The sequence below is a fragment of the Hemicordylus capensis genome, chromosome 1, assembly GCF_027244095.1.
Source record: "Hemicordylus capensis ecotype Gifberg chromosome 1, rHemCap1.1.pri, whole genome shotgun sequence".
NCBI classification, from domain to species: domain Eukaryota; kingdom Metazoa; phylum Chordata; class Lepidosauria; order Squamata; family Cordylidae; genus Hemicordylus; species Hemicordylus capensis.
Genome location: NC_069657.1, coordinates 67,344,711 through 67,367,843, shown reverse-complemented (window position 1 = coordinate 67,367,843; position 23,133 = coordinate 67,344,711). Strand labels below are relative to the sequence as shown.

At 41.6% G+C, this 23,133-nt stretch overlaps 1 protein-coding gene across 23 annotated transcripts in view; it reads right to left on the bottom strand.

The window, feature by feature from the left end:
• Positions 1 to 23,133, bottom strand: part of RYR3 (ryanodine receptor 3) — a 644,727-nt gene that overhangs the window by 122,953 nt on the left and 498,641 nt on the right. For 14 of the 23 annotated variants that reach the window (XM_053280309.1, XM_053280347.1, XM_053280383.1 and 11 more), the window contains 2 exons: positions 8,589 to 8,609; positions 3,547 to 3,561 (listed from right to left, as the gene is read on the bottom strand). The exons of 5 other annotated variants lie outside the window; for them this stretch is intronic. In XM_053280309.1, the coding sequence (XP_053136284.1) occupies positions 3,547 to 3,561; positions 8,589 to 8,609 (36 nt within the window). The remainder of the gene's footprint in view (positions 1 to 3,546; positions 3,562 to 8,588; positions 8,610 to 23,133) is intronic. 4 more of the 23 variants (XM_053280367.1, XM_053280400.1, XM_053280410.1 and 1 more) reach the window with 2 other exon arrangements.

Here is a 23,133-nt window from a genome sequence, read left to right as displayed (position 1 = left end):
AAGCTCTGGGCAACAGCATTGTTTCTTACCATTAACAGAATCATACTATAAACAAACTTACACTAAACAGCCACAAAAATGTTCCCTTTCTGAATTTCATGCATGGAATAGATACCCATTTACCCCAGTGAGAATCGTGCCACAAACATGAATTCAGGATTGGGCTCATAGCATATAACCAATACAAACAGCAGATGCTTGCTATTAACCATCCACATCCTTTACCTGTACAAATGAAAATTTAAGGCCAACAGCAAGTATTCACTGTACAAGCTCAGTACACTGGTACAGTAAGAGCCATTCATACAGCTCATTTGCCAACAATTACCACACAATTTCTATTCTAATGGAAGGAGAAAATTCTAATACGGGACACAGTTGTGGTAAATTGTTACAAAGTTCTCCTTTTCATGGAAACTACCAAAGCATCTAGCCATTCCTACATGTTTGGCAGTTTAAAGTGAACAAAAACACAATGTGGTGGTTTTCTTAAGGGACTGATGATTGCAAAAGAGTACTTTGCCTCAAAGCTTTGCTCGTGGATATGCCTTAGAAAAAGTTTTCTACAGTAGCAATGAGTTAATGGCTCTATACTTAAAATGACATTAATTTGTACTCTACTTTGATAGCAGACAAACAAATGCCACAATGTTTCACGGGGACCCAGTGGCGTCACTAGTCTCTTAATCAGGGGAGGTAACTGATGTAACAGGGGAGGTAAGACCGGTCAAGTTTTGCTTTCTTCTGTTCCTTGGAGGACAGCTTTCCCCATAAAAGATTCCTTATATTTGCTTCAGTTTGCATGGACATGCATGTTAACATAAATGTAACAGGAAAAAATACATTTTAAATGTGATGTGCTCCATTCTGTCTCTGCCACCAAATTTCAGCCTTTGTAATCTGCCACCCAGGAAAACTCCATTGAGAAATATGAAAGCAGAATTACACAGAATAATGTACTGAGTTGATGACAACAAAAAGATACATTTTCCTTAAAGGTATCTGCTCATTTTTATTATATGCTGGCTAGGGACCCATCAGATTTGATAGAGAGGAGGATAAAGGGTTCTAGCCCTTCAAGACCTCTACATATCACCTCCACTAACCAAACAGAGTAGGTCTTTATCTGCCAGTTGCTTAACCTGCTACAGTGACAATGGCTACAGTTAATGGGAGGAAGAGGAAGTGGGAGGAAGAATTTGTCTTCCATCATCCCCAGTCCTTCCATCCATCATTAAAGCCATTACTCCATATCCCCCAACTAATATGCCCTCCAGGCTCTGAGAAGATAGAGAATAGTTCTCCCTTGATTTCCAGGCTCTGAGAAGATGGAGAATAGTCCGTTCTTCCAACGCAGTTGTATCTCCTCCTGTCTGAAACACTGATTCTGTTTTGGGGGGCTAGTGAGGTAAACATCAGAAACATATTTCCCCTCCTCATGTAGAGGAAGCATACTGCCCTCCCTCTCCTCCATCCCTGCTGGTCATGGCTGAACCACACAGTGTCAGGGATGGTGTGACATATTTGGTTTCACTGCAAAATGTAAGAAACTGACTATTATATTGATACACACACACACAAAGTGATCAAGAGCAATTTAAGACAGCAGTGATGTTTCAATGCTCATTCAATATTTTCTCAGAAGACTCTTAAGGATGAAGTATAGGATTGAGACAGTTTATAGGACTACTGGAATTACTGACTTGTCATTATCTTATTCCTGCATGAATCAGTACCTTAAAATTACAAGGAAAATTCAAGTTGTATTCCTGAAATTATGCCATGTACAACTAGTATTACTAATATACTAGTAATATTTACTAGTATATTACCTTTTGGAAGGGTGGTATAAAAGTTTTAATAATAAATAAATAAATAATATAAACACATTGATAATGTAACATTGGATGTATTTATTTGCAGCATGGTCAATAATCATGCCACTAAAGTGCCATATTGGGAGCCTACTCCTGTGGAGATGCAGCAGTTTGTAGCCTCTGGCCACATAGTAGAGTAAGGTGTTAATACACACATCCTGTACTGAGTTCTGAGCAGTTATGGTAAAGTGATTATGCTGGATTTATTGTATGGCTGGAAGCCACAAGCTATTATGTTGTTAGTAAGTCATCTTCATATGACCTTCCAATGCAGCAGTTTACAGGATGAGTTGTAGAAGTAAAAATTGTACCTTTAAAACAAAGGGTGGTGGTAAGTATAGGATGATCTAGTACTAGCATTACTCTTATAGCTGTGCAGATACTGGAGGACAGATTGCATGGACAATCATGGTTGTGCAGGGGTGTATCTAGGGTGGGGCAGGCAGGGCACGTGCCCCGGGCGCCACTTGAAGGGGGGTGCCATTTCTTAAAATTAAAAAAAATGGCAGCCAAAAACAAAATGGCCGCCATGCATGCTCAAATGGCTTCTAAGAGGCCCTAGGCCATGCCAGGCCTCGCAGAGGCCATTTGAGCATGTGCAGTGGCCATTTTGTTTTCTGAGGCCATTAAAAAAAAATTAAATGGCCATTGCATGTGCTCAAATGGTCCCTGTGAGGCCCAAGGCCTTGCCAGGCCTCACAGAGGCCATTTGAGCATGCATTGCAGCTTCCAAAAATGGCCACCAAGCCGATCTTTGCAGGCCCGAACAGGCCTGAAAATCAGCCCAGGACGATGCTTGGACAGGGGGTGCAATTTCAGTGCTTGCCCTAGGCGCTATTTTCCCTAGATACGCCTCTGTGGTTATGCTATGTAGATGTCATGATTTTGTTGTGTCTTGATGTGCAGCTGATGTTAAAGTGACTTGTACAATTGTAGTCATGTAGACACAGCCTTACATAGCAAACTATGATACTATGGCTTATCTTTTAACTATTACAGTACAATTATTACACTACTATTATTATTTTTTGCCTTGAATGATTCCATCATTTTCCTACAGCCAGTAAGTTCTATATGTACTAGTGGCTGAACCTATAATTTCATTTAAAGCAGGATAATTTTAAACTGACTTGCTAAAGAAAGTACACAGATTTTTGTCTGCTTCGAAATGTTCATTTCAGCACATCTTGGATATGGGTAGTGAAAGCAGTGATGAGGGATGAAATAATTTGTTGAGCAGATTCAGTAACACTAATGGGCAACAGAAGCAGTGACAAGCACAGTATATCATTATTTTTGTTTGTTTAAAGATCACACCACATTCATGAGTCTCTTGAAAGTGCAGTGTCTCAGTAATAAGGTCTTAAGTATTTCCCCCCCTAAGAATAATTTATAAAAAAGAAGCATGGTAACAGAGGCAGAACAGAGACCTTAGAGTAACCCCACTCCCGCTTAAAATCAGAACCCATGCCTGTATGGAAGAGGTGTGCAGGAGTGTAAAAACAGATGTTCTAGTAAAATCTGCCTAACTTTCCAACAGGATTTATACTGGGCAGAACATGTACCTTCCCTTTGTGACGCCACTGCTGTGATCAATGGAAAGAATGCTGAGAGCCTGGTCATCTCTAAAACTAAAACATAAAGACACATCATGCACTTTGACCTGTACCTTTACTTGCATGGCCTGTATGAAAGAAAAAATACAAGGGGAAAAAAGTAAGTAAAGTTGATGAAAAGATGGACATTTTACAAGTCAAGTAGAAACAGTATTTTCCCCCCTCAGTAAAGCAACTAAAATATCCTGCATTTCTAATAAACCATTATTATGAAACCCAAATGTAATAATGTGCTTCTTTAGCAAGAGAATGATGTATTCCTTTTCTCTATTAAAAGTATGTTAAACTTATTGAGAACTATTTTTAAAAATATAGAATACAGTATTACCAATGTTTATTATACTCTATATAGGTTCCACATACCAGAAAACTACTGTTTTATTCAGCATAATAGAAAGAAAGCTACTACTTCAACATAAACATCATTACATTTGCCATCTTTATGCTCTTCTTTTAATATTAATGTTTAATATTAAACATTACTTGAATTTAAAGCTAAGGAATGTTTCACAACATACACTTACCGATTTTTTAAAAGCCTTGTATCTGTTAACAAACAACATTCACAAGAAATGCAACAAAACAAGTGCTTTTGCTTTAAGTGAAACTAATATTATAGAAAACGTTGTGCAGATTACAGAAATATTGTTTCTGCAATTTTTTTCTGACTATTTATCCTATTGTATTCTGGTCAAGGACTAATGAATGCCAATAATTCAAATTTTGCAAGTTAAGGACTTAGGAATAATATTGTGAGGTCACTCACACAATCAAAAACTGTGTTCTATCCGGGTCTGGGAGCTATGTGTGCTCCCAATTTTTGGTTGTGTGGAAGCGAAAACCTGAGAGAAACACCTGGGTAGAAATGATTGTGTAGAAGCAAAGTAGGAGGAAAAACTACCCAGGTTTTTCCTCCTACCTTGCTTCTAAATAATCAAAAATTGGGGAAACAAACAGCTCCCAAACCTGGCTAGAATACAGTTTCTGATTTTGTGAATGATCCCCATATCTACCTTCCCCCAGAAATAGTAGAAAATAAAGAAGAAACATTTTCCTCCTGTGTATTTCAAGGTGTGAGAGCTATGCACTTGCTTAACTTTCCTAATGAAATCAATGGCACTTAGAAATCCTTAATTTTGACTGGACTGCATTTGTCCTACAGGTACTTTGCAATATTAAAGGGGAGTAAGGTGTAGCCAATATTATTAAAAGAAAGACTCAAAAGAATGTTTACTCATTTATGTTCTAACTAATATAATATCCCAAACATTTATTTCAGTGTGGTCATGGAAAATATTGGTTGACAATCTGGACTAATGCTGCATGTGCCAAGAAACATTTCATGTATGCAACAAGGAGGAACAATTTCCCTTTCCCTCTGTAGCCCACTATGCCTCCTGAAAATACATCTCTGTGGGTTGCAGGACTCTCAGGAACATATTTTCAGAAGGCATTGTAGGCTGCAGAGAAGGAGAGATTGGCAAAAATCGCCCCTCCCTCATTGTGCATGCAAAATGTTTTCCAAGCATGTGCAATGTTAGTTTGGCTGTCAGTCATTGCTTATAGTCCCAAGACATGAACAAAATAAGAAACATGTTTAATTTGAGCCATTAATATTAAGTAACATTAAAACAGTAAACTTGGAACAGATTCATTTTTAAAACCCCTTTTCTACATCTAGTTTGCAAAGAGGACACCATCACTGAGTGGAAAGAGAGTACCATTGAGTAACAACTCTTGCTACACATATGGTGGGTCTTTCTGCATTTTTCTCATGTTCATTAAAGGGCTTGTGTATAAAATGGAAGGAATTCATTGTCCCTCTGTCTCTCACACATGCACACACAGGCTGATAGCCAGGCTAAATTACTCATAAGTGGTCCCCCTGAAATTAATGGGTCAAGTTAGTAATGACTAACACATCCCATTAATTTCAATAGTACTACTCATACCTAATTGAATCTGAATATCAGTCACAAAGTTTAGCCCAGAAGTCACATTTTCTGGGTCTAATCATTTGGCAAATAGTAAAGAGCAGTTATAACTTGGATAAAAGAATTCTTCTGAGATCAATTCTTCAACGCATGTACAGTATCATTAGACTATAAAAATGACAAGCTAATGTATGTGGAACTGACTGTTAGCAGAACAATGAAACCACAATATAGGAGAGAATTTATTAAAACTATTTTAATATTAGAGCACATGGACATTTACTGGTATTTAAACTGATACATTACATTATTTACATACATGCTAAATGTTTGAATTATATACTGCAAAGTTGATTCTCTGTGTGGAGGTGTAAGATGCTTCTGGCCTTATGTAATTGCTCATTTCTGCTTCAGTTTTAGCATGTAACAATAACTTAAACTATTTTAACTGAAGATTTTGCATATAAAACTCTTCCCTAGGCTGGAAAGATCAAATAACTTTATAGTCTCTTCTGCCCTAAAATCCTATCATACTATTGCATGAACAATAGTAAAGGTTTTCAAAAAACCTTTTTGGATCTCAAAGACTGCAATTCTAAACACGCTGAGTAAGAAGTAAATCCAGTTGAACTCAGTGGGGCTGAGCTGACATGCATAGGATCAGATTGTAAGTGATTTATTTGCCTCAACTGCAATCTTGTCTATTGGCTTAGGGATAATTCCCAGTGAGCACATTTAAAAACTGAACTTCATATATGAAATCGCTAGTTTGTCTAACAGAAAGGTAGTGGAAACCTGATACAAAGGTTGTCTTGAAAATAAATGAAAAGTAGATCTCTTTTTTCCCTTCCTAATTGGGGGGAAAACCCTAATTTGTGAACAACTATTTTAAGCACAGAGGTACATCCACACATTTCTGCAGAATAGTTTAAATATGTTAAACCTAAGTATCCTTACATTCTCGCATGAGTGCAAAGTTTAATTATAGTGCTGGTTATTGAAATGAAATACTAAACATCTGATACATTGAAGGCAATCCCTTTCTGTATGATCAAAAGGCTGTGTGAATGTTTTCCATTGCTGAATCTTTGACCCAGCACTAGAGGTTCTGCACAAGAGGTTGCTGCACAAGAGGTTCTGGACTGGGAAATGTGCCAGAACAAGCAAATAATTACTATGGCTAGTTTTGTCAGATTTGAACATTTAATGGGAGGAACACAGCAAGACTGAATACAGGCTGTCCTTATTCTCCCTCTAAGGTTGCTGCCACATCATGATCATCTGTAGATCAGCACCTGAATGTATTTATTCCAAAAATGTAGCATTATATTGGTCAGACTATATATTTTGTTTATTACTCCATTACCTTATGTAATAAAACCATTAGGGATGTGCACGGAGATCTTCGGTGCCGGCGGGGGTAGCGCTTTAAGGGCGGGGGTAGTGCTTTAAGGGCGGGGGAGGGTGTACTCACCCCTCCCGCCGCATTTCCCCCGCCGGTGCGCTGTCAGTTTTAAGCCCCTTGGGGCGGCAGCGTTCCTCCCTGCCGCCCTGTTTCTGCCATCGGCCGGAGGTGGCCGGAAGTCGCGAGTGCACGTGCGCCTGTTGTGTGTGTGCGCGTGCACCCCTCTGCCGTGCGCGCGTGCGCGCACGACAGGCGCACACGCACTCGCGACTTCCGGCCACTTCCGGCCGATGGCAGAAATGGGGCGGCAGGGAGGAATGCTGCTGCCCCGAGGGGCTTAAAACCGAAAGCGCGCCGGCTGGGGAAATGCGGCCGGAGGGGTGAGTACACCCTCCCCCACCCTTAAAGCGCTTCCCCCACCGGCGCCGAAACGCCGAAACGGCCCCAAATCCGAAACGTTTCGGAGGCCTTTACAATGGTTTCCGAAACATTTCAGGCACATGCCTCAAAACCATCCAAATAAGCTAGAAAATTCAAAATACAAAGTGTGTAGTATTAACTTGAATCCAAAGAACAGGCATATATCCTGCTTATTTCTGAATTTGTTGCTTAACAAAACACTGTGACAATGAAGGAGTGGCGTATCATTTTGCCCTCTGCAACGTGATACTCTTAACACTGTTTGGGTGTTGATTTGTCAATTCACCATAAGTGTAGTGCAAATATTTTGCACAGGGCTGTGTCTACCTTTTGCTAAAAAAAAATCTGCAATGAGAAAAGTTGAATTATGTGACCTAAATTATGCAGTGTAATGTATGCTGTTTCGCAACATTTCATTTTGCTTCTACTAGGGACAAAGAGCACTGAAGAGCCCAGCCTTCTAACCACTAAAAGTCTTGTTTAGCAACTCCTCTGGATTCTGAGATTCTACCAGGCATAGTCCAGAAATGTTCAAGCATATTTTAACAAACATGAAGGTTAGGAACTTGTACCCCAATCCAACGTGAGAGTTTGGCACAAATAAATTCAGCACAAGCCTTTCACTTATACTGTTGATACAGAAGGACCTTCTCATTCTCACTGCATTGCTAATCTGGGCATTAATGAATTAACAGAGTCGTACATTTGATGAGAATGGGTACATAACTAAAGATGAGGCCACTGCTATTAGGTGTGATTAGCTGCTTGTGACGATAGATGAATCAAAATCTTGCTTTTTGAGAAGTAAACCTGAGAGGTTTAGGAAGTTGGATTCTGCAACCAATACTGCATTCTGCACTTTTTCTGAATTTCTGCGGAATCATGATATACACATGGGTTTTGGATTCCGATTATCCAAGAAGTATTCTACATCAGTCACTTCCATATACATTAGAGCACCAACATAAAGTGCATAAATGTTTGCTTTACTCAGAATGTAAAACTGAAGCCTGAGTTCCCTTGATTAAGGTTGAAGCAGGTGAATCATCCAAAGTACCTATGAAATATGACACTATTTTAAGTTGGAAACATGGCCTATGAATGCATGGGTAAAAGTAATGTTTAGATGTAAGTAGTTTAAATGTGATATAAACTACTGTAAGAAATAATCACATCCGTATGTCTCCATGAAAACTCTTATACAAAGTTAAAAAAACAACAGAGCTGTGGAGTGGAATGTGGTTTCCAGTAACCTATTTAAAAGTTGACATAAATCCATTATTTCAGTACAGCACAGGTAACCCATCTTTCTCAGACTAAATGTTCACTAACTTACCATTCCCCTCCGAGCAATCTGCTGCCATATTATCAGAAAAGAAAAATTAAAAAAAAAACTTGCTCAGCTTTAAATAAATTCAGTTTAACAAAGGTTAATAAAATGGTATCACATAAGTAAAAATGGCATTCTGCTCTATCTGCTTTTAAATTGTGATCAAATATGGTATGAGACATGTCTGATATTAATACATCATTCACCTTTTGCATAAGCCAATAAACCATATTATAAGATAGATATATTGTCTGTTTCATACACATATGTACAATTTTAAGTTTCATTATGTATTACTTGACCAGCTAATCATCTTTAGCCAATCAGCACATAACAAAAGTTTGAGTGACAGGAAAGTACAATGAGATGGTAGAATATTGGCCCTTGCCACTTCAGACTGTGAAGAGAGGAAAGAAAGAAGGAATTGCAGTTTTGAAAGTCCTCCACATGAAAAATTCCTTGTAAACAGAAAAACAGCAGAGCAGACAAAAGACTACACTATAGCCTCACCCTTTGAGTTGCTGTGCTTCTATTTGCAGGGAGGTTTTTTCCATTTACATAGGAAACATTTAAACATAGTGTAATACATCTGCAGATTAAAATGGTCCAGTCTGTTTTATCACTCATTCTGCTACATGAGTGGGCTCAACAACAGTTTCAGAATTAAAGGATGCACATCTGCCTGCCAACAACAACACAGGATCCAGGATCCTTACCCATGAGTCTTCTTTCTCCTGTTGATGCTTAGGTACCATTTCATTGTGGGTGTTGTCTCTGACTCAGAAAGGAGGCAACCAAGTTTTTTGGGTTTTTTTAAAAAAAAAACACCTTGAAAAGCTTGGCTAGAGGCCATACTAGAGGCCATACTGGAACTCAGAAAGATTTTTCCAAAATGAACATATATTAGGAACAAGCCAGGACAGCCACTTCTGAATCTAAGTCTGAATCCCTGAGGTCAACAGGTAAAGCTGGAAATGCAACAAGCAGAAGGAACTGCTCTGTTGACCAGGAAAAGATAACAAGACAGGGCCCTAGTATATAATCGAGGTTTGACCAGTCCAGTAGCTCTATACAGTACTGCCTTTTCTATTCATGAAACCAACCCCTTGGTTTTATGAATAAATTCTCCTGAAAAGAACTCCAAGGCCTCAGCAGACACACTCCATATTAGGGTAATCCTCATCCTCAAACCATGAATCAAGCTTCAGAATCCAACACTTTCGGCATTCACAGTATATTCCAAACTATTTTTGAAACAGGTTAACTAACACCAAGTAAACAGTTTTCCTTTACTCCAGTAAACCATCAATATACTCCGCAGGGAAGATGAATCTGAATGGCCCAAGAGACTAGCAAAGTCTAATACGTAAAGGCCAATGTTTGTTTGTTTAAGTGTTGATATGCTGCTTTTTCGACTTTAGAGCTTCCAAACAGGCTCAGAACAAACAATCATCACCAAAAGAGGAAGGGCTCCAAAAAGCCACAAAGAAACAAAGACCATGGAATATAATAGAAAACACAGTGGTTGATATCCAGACTAGTGTCGTGCTAGTGCAGCAGTGCCTGAAAAGCACACTAAAGCTGCATCATCATGCGAAGAGGGAGGGGCAATTTCTGATGATTTCCCCTTCCCTCTGAAGCCTATTATGCTTTCCAAAAAGTATGTCCCTGAGGATTGTTTAGCCCTCAGAGACATATTTTCAGGAGGCACAGTGGGCTACTGAAAGAAAAAGAGATAATCATCTGTTGAATGATGCTTCAGCATTAGTGTGGATATCAGGAACTGCTGCACCAGCACAGTGCTAGTCAAGATGTCATACATTTATAAAGCATTGGATGTACACAGAACCAACAATACATATACAATCACATGCAATCACATGAAGTTATAAACATGAGCCAATAAAACATATACATACAAACAATATATGCTAAACTAGCACGACAGTGTAATTGAAGCACAGCCACCTCTGTTCCACCTCTCCAGAAAATACCTATGGAGAGGATTATGATAATGCTGGCAATGTATGTGGGAGGAAATAAGCTATAGCTCAGTGGCAGAGCACATGCTTTATATGCATTAAGCCCCAAGTTAAATCCCTGGCATCAACTGGGAAAGACCCATCTGAAACACAAGAGAGCCACTACCCCGTCAGTGTAGACCGACCTGGATCTATGGTCTGATAATCTGATTCAGTATAAAGTAGCTTCATATGTTCATCTGGTCTTGATAGTTTTAGTTCTAAAATTTCAGCCACTTCACTCAGCATGTTATCAAACAAATGGATACAGTCTATCTTGTGGTTCTTCCTTAGAAATCTGTTCTGAATGTGAAAGCTTGCTCTCCTCAAAGGACATCTTCAGGAAAACTGGGCTGATGTGGCTCTTCTTTTTTACTTAGGCAGAGTTGTTATTGTTTATTTCTGAGGCATTAGAAGGCAAAAAGGAATGAATGCTTTCTTTTCCCCTCCTGGACTATTTGTGTAATTTTAGACCATTTCCTGCCAGTTCTGCCTGTCATGTAACCCATGACCTCAGCATATTCACTGGCAAGTGAGTGAGGTTCAGCAAACTGTTCAGTGCCATGCATCTCACCTCAACATCTGCTCGCTCGCTCCACCTGGAACCAAATTCCATCCCAGCCCCTATGTTGGGCTCTATCCCAGCAGGAGTAGGGATGCAAAACAATACAACGAATATTTATATACCACTTTTCAACAGAAGTTCCCAAAGCAGTTTACATAGATATAAACAAACAAACAAACAAATAAATAAAATGGCTGCCTGTCCCCAAAGGGCTCACAATCTTAAAAAAGAAACATAAGACAGACATCAGCAACAGCCACTGGAGGCATGCTGTGCTGGGGATGGATAGGGATGTGCACAAAACTGAAAGTCCTGGTTTGGTTCGATTCGAATTCGAGCTGAATTCAAACTGAACCAGGAGACTCAGGTTTGATTGAGCTGTCCCCAGGTCCAACCACTGAGCCCCCCAAACCTGCTCGTGAACTGGCTTGAGAGGCATACTTGTAAAGGGGAATCTGGCAAGGATTCCTTTTTACAAGTAAGGGTTCGGCAGCAGTAATTCTGGTGGGGGATGGGATGAAAAATGCTCTAAAAGCTTTGCCAGAAAGAAACGGCAGCCGGGAGGGGATGTAAACATGTCATTTCTTTATCGGTAAGCAAGAACACAAGCCGATGGCAGCAGCAGGCAGAGGCCCGGATGGTGGGGATGGCAGTGATGGTGCCTGGCAATCTGCTGCTACATTGCGCTGCCCATCGCAGCGGGGAGATGGTGGCCGTGGCAGGGGATGGCAATGGGCGATCCTCCAGCAGGACCAGGTATAACTGTGGCTGGCTTCGGGCCTCTGCACAGGTGTGACCTCCATTACAGTGCGGTCTGGGCCTGCACAGAGGGCCCAAATGGTTGTGATCCTCCTACCTTTGTTTTGATAGCTAAAAATCACTGCTTCGGCAAGGTCAGATGCTTTTGGATTATTTACTCTTTCCAGAATATCCGATATTCTACAAGGGGTTGGTTTCATCTTCCCAAACTAGGGAGCACAGAACTATGCATTGTCTCAACATATTGGTCAGACACTATCATCTTTCAAAGTCAATTGAGCTTGCAAGTGGGGTGGGGGGAGAGTTTTCAAAGAGAAACACGACTTGATCTTCTGTCCCAAATAAATTAACATTTTGCTGAGAAAGAAAATACCTCAATAGAGAATATCCATGCAGTTTGGAGTATTCTTCCTCCCAATTGACCTAACATTACTCTGGTATAGAAACTACTCCAACAGAGAATTTCCATGCAATTAGAAGTGGTTTTCCTCCCAATTTACTTAACATTGGGCTAGAATGGAGACTATCCCACTGGAAACAATTTGGGGTGTTTTTCTAACCAGTGTCATATTTTTATTAATAATAGAAATATGGTACATGGCCATACTTGTGGATATGTTGTATACCAAGTGCAGTTAACAATATTCTGGAAAGGCGTACCTGAGAGTGCAATGGTTTGCATGGTACCTTCTGATTTACACACCCAGGGTCACAATTTACCCAATAATACAGGATATGAGTTAATCCAGCCTTTCAAGATTATTTTTGAAAATCTGCCTCTTACTTACATGTCAGGAACAACACCCACAACAAAGAGTGCCTTGTTGTTGACAATTGTTTTGTCTTGTATTTCAGTTTATAATTGCTCAAAATAATACAGCATGTTCATTGATATCTCTCCACCCCTCCCCCCATCATATGAAAATACTTTGATATTGTAAAAAGTGCAAAAATATTATTGGGACAGAAATTTTGGTCAAATAGATATAGTATTCACATTTCATTATTATATGCATGTACAGGCTTATTTACATGCTGTTGCACATAATAAAATAGAAGTCTGAAACTTTCCATTAAAGATAATGCAACAAAAATGCAGTACTGAACTACAGTACTACACAACAAGCAGAAGGGTTAACCAGGAAAGATTTAAGAACAGGAAACAGGTTTCACAGCACAGAGCAAATATATAAAGTGTATATATTACTTTAAATATTCTGTTAGCAAGAAATAAAAGATTCTGGCCCACATTCTTCACTGTATTAAAATGACAGAGCAAGAGCTCTGCCTCCACAGGAAGCCAGGACACTAGCTGCTCTGAAGACCTGCTAAGCATCCAAGCATGTGGGGAAGAGGATGGGGAAGTATTTTTGCATCTCTTTCTTCCCTGAAAAAGCCTTGCTCACTGCCAGAAATATGTCTTTGAGGACTGCACAACTCTCAGGGACATATTTCCAGTGGAAAGCAAGGTTTTTTCGATGATAGAGAGGGGAGATAAGTGAACATTGCTTCCCAGTCCCCCTCCCCAAACCCTGGGCTGCACAGCAAGTTGACTGCAGCTAGTGTCCTGTCTCCGTGTGAGGGTGGAGCTCTTGTTCCACCCTCCTAATGTTGTGAAGAATTTGAGCCACTAGGTGCCTGTAATTATCCTTATTTTCAATTTCCATTGTGGCAAATATGCTTAAAATGCATTTAAGAATTTCTAACAAATGAACATTGTGTGCTTAGAAAAGTCTCAGCAAATTGTTGGGCATAAGGTATATTTTCAAGTGACCAATAAGTCTAGCACTGTGGAAGAATAGTTCAGCTCATATATTACAAAGAAAAGGACAGCTATTCATACAGACATTTTAGACCCAATGGGGCAGGATCATCCTTTTAAACTATGAAAGTGAATTATCCAAATGCACAAATAATTCTTCTCCTGAGAAAACAGAAGATGAAAGCCTCTGAGGTGGGTCTCACAATTGGTGAGACCCGCCTCCAGAGGGTTTGCGGGAAGAGTGGGCTAAGCCCTCTCTCCACGCAGATGATCATTAAGCCCTCCCCGGGTGGCCGGATCGGCCGCCCACATGACTGCCGGCTCTGTCACAGAGCCAGCGGAGGCTTGGGAGTTTGGAGGCCACGCAGCCCCTGGGAGTTCCAGCATGCTCTGCGCAAGTGTGCAGAGCATGCTGGAGACCCCCCCGAGCCGGGAGGCTGCTTTTTAGCCTCCCAGTCGGGGGTCTCCTTGTGAGTTGCAGCAGCACAGAGCCGTGCTGCGGCAACACACGATCCGGAAACCCCGGTTAGCGGAGCACTCGCTTCACTAACCTGGGCAAAGGGGAGGGCTTCACAAGCAGGTTAGCTGCTTGTAAACCACTGGGCTTGCCTGCGAACCCAGTGGTTTACACGACCAGCAAAAATCAAGCTAGGCTCTCCTAGCCCAATTTTTGCTGGTCGTGAAAATAGCCTCCATGTGTACTTAGCTCCACATGTATACTGAAGCTACTTTTATTCTTTCTATTTATATATACTAATGTACACCAAAAAGGTCTAAATGCACATCTAGACATCCATTACACATATCAATGCATGGAAAATAGGTGAGCCAATAGTGAAATCTAATTGCAAGCACTTTAGAACTTTGCATAGCTTTTTAGCTCTGGAATAGCAGAGGCACTTTTACCTGCAGACCTTGGGGCCCTGGTCAGTGGTCTCCAAGGTCTAGGGGAACTCCAAATGGCCAAGGGGGCCTCCAGCAGCCACCCCGTGCCCGCCCAGCTTCTGCCCCACTGCGCCCAACCTCAGTTTCCCCCCCTTATAAGAGAGCTGGTCTTGTGTTAGCAAGCATGACTTGTCCCCTTAGCTAAGCAGGGTCTGCCCTGGTTGCATATGAATGGGAGAATTGATGCATGAGCACTGTAAGATATTCCCCTCAGGGGATGGAGCGCTCTGGGAAGAGCATCTAGGTTCCAAGTTCCCTCCCTGGCATCTCCAAGATAGGGCTGAGAGAGATTCCTGCCTGTAATCTTGGAGAAACTGCTGCCAGTCTGTGTAGACAATACTGAGCAAGATGGACCAATGGTCTGACTCAGTATATGGCAGCTTCCTATGTTCCTAATGTAAGCTGCCATGTGCATGGCCAAGGTGTGGTGGCTGGGGTGGGTGGGCCAGGGGGTGAGCCGAACAGGCCTTGCCTCTCCCCTGCATGGCCGTGATGGTAGTGGATGGAGCGACTGCTGGGCCTGTCCATTCGACTCAGCAGGTCTTGATAACTGTGAGGCGCTCCAGTGTGCCTGCAAAGTTGATATTAAACTTGGAACCTTCTGCTCTTCCCAGAGCCTGAGGGGAATATCTTACAGTGTTCACCTGTGGTCTCCCATTCAAATGCAACCAGGGTGGACCCTGCTTAGCTAGGGGGACTAGTCATGCTTGCTACCACAAGACCAGCTCTCCTCTCAAAGATTAGCTCTCCTCTGCTTTGTTAGAGAACAGGTTTAGCAACATCCCTTATGAAGAAGGTATCTGACACTGCGGATCAGCAGCGATTGAAACAGTTGGGCATGTCCTACCTTATTGTGCTTTTAATAGTGATTTACATATTAAGTGAATTACACTTCTTTCAATAAATTTTCTGGGTCATTAGGATGAATTTTACACCTCTCTTCTTTTATCGAATAAGCAGTTTGCCATCACTCATAATGTAGCCAAATTGTATATGTCTGCATCGTAACCACCCAGTTACGATGGGTCCCTCTAATGGTGGAAAGACTAAAAGACATTAATAGTTCTTAATATGTTGGTTCATTGCTATTATATGGTGTATACCTTTTATGCTTTTTAACCTCTATTTAAAGCTGCTCACAGTTTATGTAGTTTGTACTGTTGCTGCTCTTTGATTGTAATAAAGTTATTAATTCATTTGTTCATTCATTCATGATACTTTTAAGTGTATGTATTAGATGTTGAGAAAACATAGTAATAATATGATTCTCCAAAGTGTATAATGATTTGGTGGACTCAAATACACTCCTTTTTAAAGCTTTGAGAATTTTGAATGTGCTTTTTCAAATATGTGGTTTAAAAAATGTATAATGCTATGTTGTGGTCACAAATTACAATATTAGTTATAGTAAGAGCTTCACCAACACATAACTGATATTATTACCAATTCATTGGTACATTTACCATGAGTGACAGACCGCCTCTTCTGATGTGAGTAAATGTTACCTGATCATGTGTTTATTGTTTAATTACAAGCATAAAAACAGGTTGCTTACCTGAACTGATGATCTTTGAGTGATCCATGTACATTCACAATATTGGGTATTACACCTATGAGTAATTCCACAGATGGACTTCTTTAGGTTTTCGTGGTGCTCCAGCCCCGCCCTTTGAGTGCAGCACATCTGTTATCTTGGCAGTTGGAATGTGTAATTCTCAGTTCCTGGATGACTGTCCTGAAATAATGAGCAGCCTTGCAGTAATCCTTAGTAGGTAAGTGAGACAGGTAAGTAACATACTGCAGTGGGAAAGGTTAGGCAGGCCACGTGAATGTACACAGATCACACAAAGATCATCAGTTACAGTTAAGCAAACTCTTTATCTTTCTTGTGATTAATTGTACATTCACAATAATATTGGGTGACCGGCTGGCTTACCCATGTAGGTGGGTGCAGTGCTGCTACTGTAGAACTTTCTTCAGCACCGCTTGACCAAAGTTGCCTCCGCTGCATTGTGAATGTCCAGTCCATAATGTTTAATGAAAGGCTTTTCATACGCCCAAGTTGACATCTTACAAATGTCAGCTGTGCTGGAGATGCAGCTCCTGATGGCATCGACTCTTAGCACCAGCAACCCAAGAGAATGGGCTAGTTAAGCTGACATACTGCCCAACTCAACATGATAGCAGATGGGTTGACCAAGCCACTAACAGGAGAATGGTTCCAGATTCTTTGAAAGAAGATGGGAGTCATGGATCAGTGCATAAGACTATGATAAGGAGTTTTGGAAATGCAGCTCTTGATGGTATCGACTCTTCGAATCAGCTGACATGAGCACTGAACTTGTGGAGTGTGCTTTTTTAGATAGCAGGGGTTTCACTCACTGTTTCCTATAGGCCAGTGTTATTAACTCCATCAATCAATGTGACATGGTTCTCGATGTTGCCTTGCAATAGTGGACTTTAAGGTTAGGAAGGATGCCATAAGTTCTAGGAAGTTTATCATGTGTACTTCTCAGCCAGCTGTTCCAAAAACCTTGAGCTCTTTGGTTTTTGTAGTGTACACCCTGCCAATCTGTTAGAGACACATCTGTTGTCATTGTTACAAAGATACTGGTGGCTGAAAGGGAATGCCTCTGCTGAGATTTATTTCCCTTGCCCACTATTGAATTGAGTGTAAAATCCTTGGACAGTAAAATCCAAGAACTTGGAAAGTAATCTATCCTTAGAGTATAAAATCTAAGAACTTGCACTGGTCACTGATATTGGGCCTGAATACTTGCAGAAACCACATTTTAATGAGCACATCCAAAACCTCGCATATCGTACTGTTGAGTTGCAGGATGCCATTAAACCCAGTAGCCTCAGATTCTGTGTGAACTACTCACTAACTCCACTATTGCTATAATTCTTTCTTGAGGAGGATAAGTCTTCTGGCCCTGTGAATTTAGGATTGCCCCTATGTATTTTATTCTGTGAACTGCTGTCAAATATGATTTCTTCCATTTGATCTGAATGCCCATGTCTTTCAGGAGACCAAGAATGTTCTGTATTTATAGGCGGACCTTGCAAATAGCTGCCATGGACCAATCATCCAAATTTGGATATATCCAATGCTTCTTGTTCTTAAGTATGCAACCACCACAATTATATACTTTGCAAACACTCTTGGAGTTGTATTGAAGCCAAAAAGAAGAACTTTTTGAACACCAGTTTCAGCAGAGAGGAAGAAGAGAGAGAAAGGGTGTGTTCCATCTGCCCTGTATCATCTTGCCCTGGAAGGCGGTGAGTAGAGGCTGTGGTAAGTGCCAGCAACTGACCCCCCTGTCTCCCTGAGGCTCTCTCTCTCTTTGGGAGCAACCTTGCTGCTGCCGTATGTTGGTGGCAGAGCTACAGCTCTCAGGAGGGCACAGGGTGCTGACTCAGCAGTTTCTGCTGGGTCTTGCATCATTTCCTGGGCTGGCAATATAAAAGAGCATGTTGCCCTTGATGAGTTAGCTGCTGGCGGGGTCATCACTGGAGTGACACCAAAGGAGGGCACCCCTTTGGAATCCCCTTAGGAAATGGAAGGGCTCTACTCTGCTGGCTAGGAGTAGTTTTGAGTTGTCTTAATTATGTGCTTGAGTGAGAATGTGAACCTGGGGAGTGCAAGGGGTGCTTCAATTAGAGTGATTATGGGTAGGGGAAGGCATGGTGTGGGGTCTCACATCAGAGGAGGGGTAGAGTGGTTCAACATCTTATTCCTATCCCTTCTTCTGGTTGTTTCTGTAATGGGAGGGTTCCTGACCTGCCTGCATTGTTGTTTAATGCCAGGTCAGTCCAGAATAAGATATCTATTATCCATTACTTAATTGTGGAGGAAGGGGTTGACCTGGTTTGTATTACAGAGACCTGGGTGGGGGAACTGGGAGAGATTAGTCTTTCCCAGCTGTGTCCCCCTGGATATTTAGTGCAGCATCAGCAAAGGCTGGAGGGCCCTGTCCAAGTGAGTGCTGGTTCAGAGCATTTGTATCTGGTGTTGGGCTCTCAGGACAGAGTGGAGAATCTGTTGGTGTACTGCCCACCCCACTGCCCTGCCTGAGCTCACAGAGGTGGTCTCAAATGTAGTGTTGAGCACTCCCTGAATGATTGTTCTGGATTACTTCAGCATCAATGCTGAGGCTGCTTTGTCTGGGGGCAGCTCAGGATTTAATGGCCGTTATAACAACCATGTGGCTGTCCCAACATGTTGTTGGCCCAACACATGAATTGGGACACACTCTAGATCTCCCCACCCCATTTGGTCCGGATGTTGGTGATATGAAAGTGGGGGATGTGTTGTCTATGCCCTTGTCATAGTCAGATCACTTTCTTCTGAGGTTTAGAGTCTTAGCAGCTACACCTCTCTGCAAAGGTGGGGGACACATAAAAATGGTCTGCCCTCAGAGACTGATGGACTCTGATGGATTCCTGAGGGCTCTGGGGGATTTTCCAGCTGGCATGGCAGGCACTCCTGTTGAAGCTCTAGTTGCTCTCTGGAACGGAGAGATGACTTGGGCAATTGACATGTTCTCTCCATAGTGCCCTATCCCGCAAAGCAGAGCCCATGGAGCACCTTGGTATACACCTGAGCTGAGGGTGATGAAGCAAACTGGGAGATGGCTGGAACGTAAGTGGAGGAAAATTTGGGGTGAGTCTGAGCAAACACAGGTTAGAGCCCATTATCAAGCCTACTCTGTGACAGTGATGGAACAGAAGAAATGCTTTTTTTGGTCCACCATTACATCCTCTCAATGTCATCCAGCAGGACTTTTCTGGCTGGTGCAGGGCATTTTGAGATCTGGCCCTGGGCAAGATGTTTTAGAAACCTTGGTAGCTTGCCGTGACGCATTTGCACAGCCTGGGTGAATGATGTTCAGCCCGTTCTAGATTGAGTTGTACTTCCTCTGAAGGACCAGGTTCACAGTTTGGGGATGCTCATTGATCCAGCACTGTCACTAGAGGCTCAAGTGGCCTCTGTGGCTTGGAGTGCCTTTTATCAGCTTTGGCTGATATGCCAACTGCAACCGTACCTGGATAGAGATAGCTTGGCCACAGTTACTCATGCTCTGGTAACCTCTTGCTTAGATTACTGCAATGTGTTGTATGTGGAGCTGTCTTTGAAAACAATCCAGAAATTGTGGCTGGTACAAAATAAGGCTGCACGATTATTAACTGGGACTGGACATTTTGAGCATATTACACCAGTGCTTTGTCAATTGCACTGGCTCCCAGTCTGTATCTAGGCCCAATTCAAGGTGCTGGTTTTAACCTTTAAAGATCTAAATGGCTTAGGACCGGGTTACCTGAGGGTAGGGGTGTGCACGTGACATATAATACAGCTAGTAGAATTATTTGATTAAAAGTTATTGTTTATGTTGTAGTTCTATAGCCTACGTGTATAACCCAATGATGTACTGATGTTGATAAGGGGAATTGCTCCCACTTCAAGGATTGTCTGCAAACATAACAGAATGATTTACTTCTGTTTAAACAAATGATAAAAGGAACTGTGTGTGTGTCTGAAAGAATGCATGAGTAGGCAAAGGATATACCAGCCCCCCAAACATGAGAAATGTAGGGAACTAAATAGCAATAGCAATAGCACTTACATTTATATACCGCTCTATAGCTGGAAGCTCTCTAAGCGGTTTACAATGATTTAGCATATTGCCCCCCAACATTCTGGATATTCATTTTACCGACCCCGGAAGGATGGAAGGCTGAGTCAACCTTGAGCCCTTGGTCAGGATCGAACTTGCAACCTTCTGGTTACAGGGCGGCAGTTTTACCACCGCGCCACCAAAATGCCCAAAAGGACCAGGGAGAACTGGATAAAGTGCCGAAGACAGCAGAAAGGAGTTGCTCGAAAACACGGACTATGGTCGATCCTGGGATTAGAAGATAAGAATGGATGCAAACATAGAACAGCAAACAGCTTCAAAGGCAGGCAACTCTTTTAAGTCAGGCATCAACAGAGGTTTTCTCTGAGAAGCACAGAAGATTGTGGGGCCTCCAGCTTCTCCCAATTCCCCATTAAAGACTGATCACTTTTAGGTGGGGCTGGTAAGTATGCATGTGTGAATGAACGAACTATAGTTTAGCTAATACTTAGAGTATAACAATAAACTGATGAATTAAATCCAGCTGGTGTCCGGGATCTGTTTCTTTGGACTTGTACTAGCCTATCCGAAGTAGTACTCCTAATTAAAGGTGACCCCTCAATAATTGGTCACATAATTGGTGGAGAATGCAGGCATGAGGGATATGGTCACCCCGGGTGTACTGTTGGAAGGATTGGTGGGGTGCATAGTCAAAATTGAACAGATGGACTAGGATGCAAGAGAAAGTGGGGGAACCCGTTGTTTTTGAATTGATGTGCACGTATAGAGAATGGAAATGTTTCGTAAGAAGGTGGGAACTCCGATATTGAGTCTCATAGAAGACTATCCTCCTCCAAAGGATAAAGAGGATGGATGTAGAATGCTCAGTAATTTGACATATAGAATAGAACAAGAGTTACTAGCACGAAGAGAAATAAAGGAAGCTAAGGACTCTGTTTGCAAGAGTCAGGTTTTTTAGGTCAGTTCAGAGTTGAACTGCAAACTGGCTTCTGCAGAGGCAGCAGCAGCACTTGCCACTGAGGAATTTTTGCAACAAAGAGTGTTGCCAGTATTGGAGTCAGGCAGATTAGCTAAGGCTTGTGAGTGCACACAACAGTTTGGTGACAGCCCCAAAAGCGTAGAGGGGTGGGGGTCCCCAGCTGACAGACTGGCAGGAATCCAGAAGTCCAATTGGCCCAGGCCCAATCACAAAAGGAGGTTGATAAAGTGGTAGGGGTTCAATTGAATACCCCTGCAGAAAGCAGCTATTTGAGAAATACAAAAGTGCAGGCAAAACCTCTCAGACACAGCACTAGCCAGATTACGCTTTGCCCAAGAGAGTTTTGTCAGATAAATGAAGCCACTAAATTAGCAGAGGAGGGTAACAAACCTGGGAGATCCGTTCAAGAGATCTTTGGAGGAAGTAATTGTAGTGTAAACAAAAGACCCATTGATCCAGGAGGAACTGACTAAGGCACACTCCCTCTGCAGGACATTTGGGCACATTTTGCAAAGCGAGCGATCACAGGAGCCCAGTTAGTCCAGCAGAAAACTGTGCTAGTATTTTTATTACATACAGCCCTAAAAGACATCTTAGGAGACCTGGGAAATTTAGTAGATAAAAATATGGGAAATGTTGAGACAAGAAGGGGCAGATCTTCAAAAGTTAGATGGGAAACCAGATATTGTTTTGGTGGAAGAATTGGGACGTTTGTTAAAAAGAAAAAACCCAAGGGAAATCAGAGGGGGACCGTAGGACGGCAGTAGGAATCCTGGGCGGCATAAGAGACCATTACCCTTGACGACGCCATGGGCACTGCTCAGAGCACTCAAAAAAAAAGTGGGGAAGGAACATTTAAAGGGAAACAGTGTACTCCATCACAATGTATTTTGAAAAACTGGAATAAGTTTGGGCAAAGCCCCTTGAAAAAGAAGTGTATGATATAAAGTATTGTACTAGGATTTGGCCATTTTACGCTCTTGAATAAAGTGCCTGGTGGCCACCCGTGCCCCAAGTATGAGAAATGTAACAGTGGTTTTTATGTGGAACGAATTTAAATGGAAAGGAGAGACAGTATGGAAAGGAAGGAAACTTGGCAAGTTGAAGAAAGAGAGAGAGAGAGATTGCTTCATATGAAGAGCAGAATGTGTAAGGTTTTACCGTTTAAGAGTGTGTTTTGTCTTGGTGTTGTTGTGTCATTTGTTCTGTCCTGACAAAAAGAAAAAAAGGGGGGAAACCAGATCTGAAAATATATATAACTTCTATGAAGTGTTAAGCATAAAAAAAGAGTTAAAATGGTCTCAGACAGATGGAGGAAAAAGGCAGTTGAGGAAAAGCCTGTAGAATTTAGTTGTCTGCTCATAGGCTGCTACCCTGTGCCAAGACTTAAGTGTGCTTGTGGGCAAACACGAGCACCTTTTGCTTTGCATACCACATGCAGTTTACAATGGGCAGCTGTTTATTCTATTGACTCCTGAATACAGGTTTTAGACAAGTTTAAGGTGTATCTGATTTTGGAAAATTGGAAAGAAAAGGGATCTTTGACCACCATGTTTCTTCTTATTGTAGCAAAATGTAAAAGGTGTAATTCCTCTGCTTTAACCATGGTATGTGAGCCTTGGGGGGAGTTGGAGCCTTTTCCTCTCCCCCTGCTTCAATAAAAATTTCTTGGGAACCCAGCCAAACTTCTAGTTAGATACCAGCTAGTCAGAGGAATAGCTAGTTGAGAACTCCAGTTTGCAACCTATTCTAATTCATTGAACTTTTTTATCAAGATATTTAAAGCATATTTCACCATTAAGATTAAATGTAGGATGTTTTTGGCCGCTTTCTGTAAACACTCAGGATTTTTGTTTGTAACTTTTTTGTACATTCTATTAT